General features: G+C 39.7%; 1 protein-coding gene across 1 annotated transcript; it reads right to left on the bottom strand.

Moving 5' to 3' along the window:
• Positions 1–1,188: 1,188 nt before the first annotated feature.
• Positions 1,189–2,751, bottom strand: LOC109221604 (myosin-2 heavy chain-like). The gene is made up of 3 exons (XM_019386069.1): positions 2,674–2,751; positions 1,893–2,049; positions 1,189–1,688 (listed from the first exon to the last, which is right to left on the bottom strand). Exons 1-3 carry the CDS (start codon positions 2,749–2,751, stop codon positions 1,189–1,191), a joined length of 735 nt encoding a protein of 244 aa, XP_019241614.1.
• Between the last annotated feature and the right edge of the window lie 853 nt (positions 2,752–3,604).

The raw sequence follows: 3,604 nt of genomic DNA, 5'->3' as shown, positions 1-3,604 counted from the left end.
ATTGTCAAATTCTGTCCCATGATCTGATCTTATGCAGGCTACTTTTGAATCCATCTTCACTTGAATTTTCTTCACAAATGCTACAAAAACTTCAAAAGTTTCATCTTTTGTTCTGAGGAACAAGGTCCAAGTGAATCTGGAATAGTCATCCACTATCACAAAAATGTATCTTTTTCCTCCTCTGCTTTGCACTCTCATAGGCCCACATAAATCCATGTGAAAGAGATCAAGTGGTTTTGAGGTGCTGACATCCTTCTTTGGCTTAAATGAAGATTTCACATGCTTCCCTCTAGTGCAGGCATCACAAACTTTATGCTCCATGAACTTTGATTTGGGCAGACCACGAACCAGGTCCTTCTGAACTAGCTTATTCAGTAGAGAAAAGCTTGCACGCCCCAGTCTTCTGTGCCACAGTTTAGCATCATCATCAACAACTTTCAAGTAACTCAGATCACCACTTTGTAGGGATTCAAAATCAGCAACGTAGATGTTCTTGTATCTTTTGGCCACCAGTACCACTTCACCCGTTACTATATTAGTAACTGTGCATATTTTTGACAAGAACTCCACCTTGTTTCCTTTACCACATATTTGAGAAACACTCAAGAGACTGTACTTGAGGCCATTTACGTAGTACACATTCTCAAATGAGTGAGTGAGTGAATTCCCGATTTTTCCAACTCCAAGAATGTACCCCTTTTTCCCATTGCCAAAGGATACACTCCCTCCTTGCAGGGCTTTTAGTGAAAGAAAGTCCACGGTGTTCCCAGTCATGTGCTTTGAGCATCCACTATCCATGAACCACTGTTGACTGCTTCCTTTCACTGTTCCTTGCACAAGGAAATCAAGAGTTAGTTTTAGGAACCCAAGCAAGTTTGGGTCCCTTGTAGTAGGAAAGAGGGTGAATAAGGGCTCTTTTAGTCCATGTAGGTAACATGCGTTTTTTATGGGTGGCACCTTGTCCCTTTTCAGTAGTTACTTTTTCAGCAAACACTTTGTTTTTCTGAAGAGACTGGACCCTGGCTTGGCAATTTTCTTTGAAATGCCCATTGTTCCCACAGTGGGTACACAACCAATTATCCGGTACAGTAACAAACTTGCTATGGGGGTTGTAATCTCCCTTTGATACCCTATTCCCTGCATGTTTCCACAATTATTAACATATATGGCGGTAATAGCTTCCGAGGACTAGGTCCACTTAAGGGACTTCTCAAGATCATTTTTTACTCTTTCCAATTCTGCTTGGAGCTGCCTATTTTTCTCAAGTTCAGCACACAAACTAGTTCTCACAGCATTTAACTCGTTTTCAAGCTTAATGTGTGCCTCACTAGCTACCTCTTTCCCTTTATCAGAATTTCCAGGCCTACACTCAGCTCCAAGTTCCTCTATAGTTTCCCTCAAGTCTACAATCACTATTAAGAGGTCATCTCTCTCCTGCTCAACATCAGTCACTTTCTCCACTAAGGCATCCTTTTCTTTACTTAAGTTCTCAATGGTTTCTTTCAAGTCAACTACTACTACCACCAGATCATCTCGTTCGTGTTCTACACTAGTGATTTTCTCAGTTAGAACCTTCTTCTCATTTTCCAGATCATCTATAGTTTCCTTCAAATCAACCACACAAACTATCAAGTCATCTCTGGTTTGCTCAGCTTTTCCTAATTCTATGTTCAAGGCATCCTTATCATCTACAAGACTATGGTATGCATCAATTAATACGTTGGCTAATGACATGAGTTTTTAAGGAGAGTGGGATTTCAGATTTCTCCGTACATCCCTGAAGTTTACCTCATCATTGTCATCATCTTCATCATCGTCTGATTGAGCCATTAAAGCAAATATTGAATCATATTAATTTCCTTCACTTTCAACTGCCATTATGGAACTATCACCTGCATCAGTTTCTTTTTCAGGCTCACTTGAGGAATCTCCCCATGCTGCAAGAGCTTGCTTCATAACATTGTCAGCGGCATTCTTCCTTTTGAAGCGTTTGTCAGGAACCGGGTTCCTTTTGGCTGCTTTATTAGGGTTGTACTTGAAGTGTTCTTGCTTCAGGAGAGGACAATCTTTGATAAAGTGCCCTGGCTTTCCACATTTATGACAAAGGTCATAATTCTTTGGTCTGCTGGAACTGCCTCTCTTTGGTATCCATCCATTCCTTCTGACCATTTTTTTGAAATCTTTTGGTTAGGTAGGCCATGTCACAGTCCTCCTCACTTGAGTCATTGCCTTCAGCTTTGAGTACCAGGTTCTTTTCCTTCTTTGGTTCTCTTCTTTCACTGTCCTTCTTCTTTTTCATTTCGTAAGATTTAAGATTTCAACTAGCTCATCTATAGTTAGGGACTGCAGATCCTTTGCCTCAGTAGTGGCATTCACTTTACTCTCCCACGAACTAGGCAGAACACTGAGAATTTTTCTCACAAGCTTGTTCCTAGAAATAATTTCACCGAGCGAGTGCATCTCATTTATGATGGAAGTGAATCTTGTGTGTATGTCTTGAATAGATTCATCGTCTTCCATCCTGAAGATCTCATACTCAGTGGTGATCATATCAATCTTAGATTGCTTTACTTGAGTGGTTCCCTCATGTGCTGTTTGCAAAGCTTCCCATATTTCCTTGGCGGATTGACAAGCTAAGTTCCTATTGTATTCATCAGGTCCAATACCACACACCAAAATTTTCTTGGCACAAAAATTTTTCTCCACAGCTTTCCTATCTGCATCGTTGTATTCCTTTTTGGTTTTTGGCATCGTCACTGGAGGATCTCCGACCTTCTTCGTTGGGACATAAGGACCATCACATATAACATCCCACAACTCAGAATCTTCTGCCATGATAAAATCATGCATTCTTGTCTTCCACCACCCGTAGTATTTTCCATTGAACCTGGGTGGTCTATACGTAGAATGACCTTCTTCAAAATTTGGTGGAGCAGCCATAAGGATCCTTCCTAGGTGTTAACTTGATAGAAAGAACCCACTCTGATACCAATTGATAGAATATATGAGTCCACCAAACTATATAGAGACCAGGTCCTCTATGAGTTTCTACTGAAGATGCTAATGAAATAGTAAGTAAATAAGACAGGGAGTTTTTACGTGGAAAAATCCCTGCTCAAGGGGATAAAAAATTACGACCTACACTGGTAGGATTTTAACTTCATTATGAGCAACTTTAGATTACAACCTATGCAATCTAGGAATTAAACTCTTAATCCCTCACTTAGTACACCTATTACAAGCCACTTTGCAATACACCTATTACAAAGACTTCAACTCAGGACTAACTCTAGTCACGACACAAACACTAAGGGTTTATAGTTTTACAAAGAGTTCATAAGCAACGCTTCTAGATAAGCAAATTAGGAATTACAATGAAGAACAATTACAAAGTTACAACTCAACTAAGGACAACAAAATACTAGCTTTAGGAACCGGTCCGTAGTAGTGTTAAACTTTGTTCTTGATGCACTTGAGAATTGAATGCTTGAATGTCAGATGCTTGAATGCACAAGTTAATTCTCAAGTGTTCAAGTTATGTTTTTGTTGTGATGCCCTTTTTTGTTAATGCAACATAAATGACATCACTTGAATGATGTAATCA

The sequence above is a fragment of the Nicotiana attenuata genome, unplaced genomic scaffold (assembly GCF_001879085.1).
Source record: "Nicotiana attenuata strain UT unplaced genomic scaffold, NIATTr2, whole genome shotgun sequence".
In the NCBI taxonomy this organism is placed as follows: Eukaryota; Viridiplantae; Streptophyta; class Magnoliopsida; order Solanales; family Solanaceae; genus Nicotiana; species Nicotiana attenuata.
The sequence above is the reverse complement of the archived record's forward strand: the minus strand, read 5'-3'. Positions and strand labels throughout refer to the sequence as shown.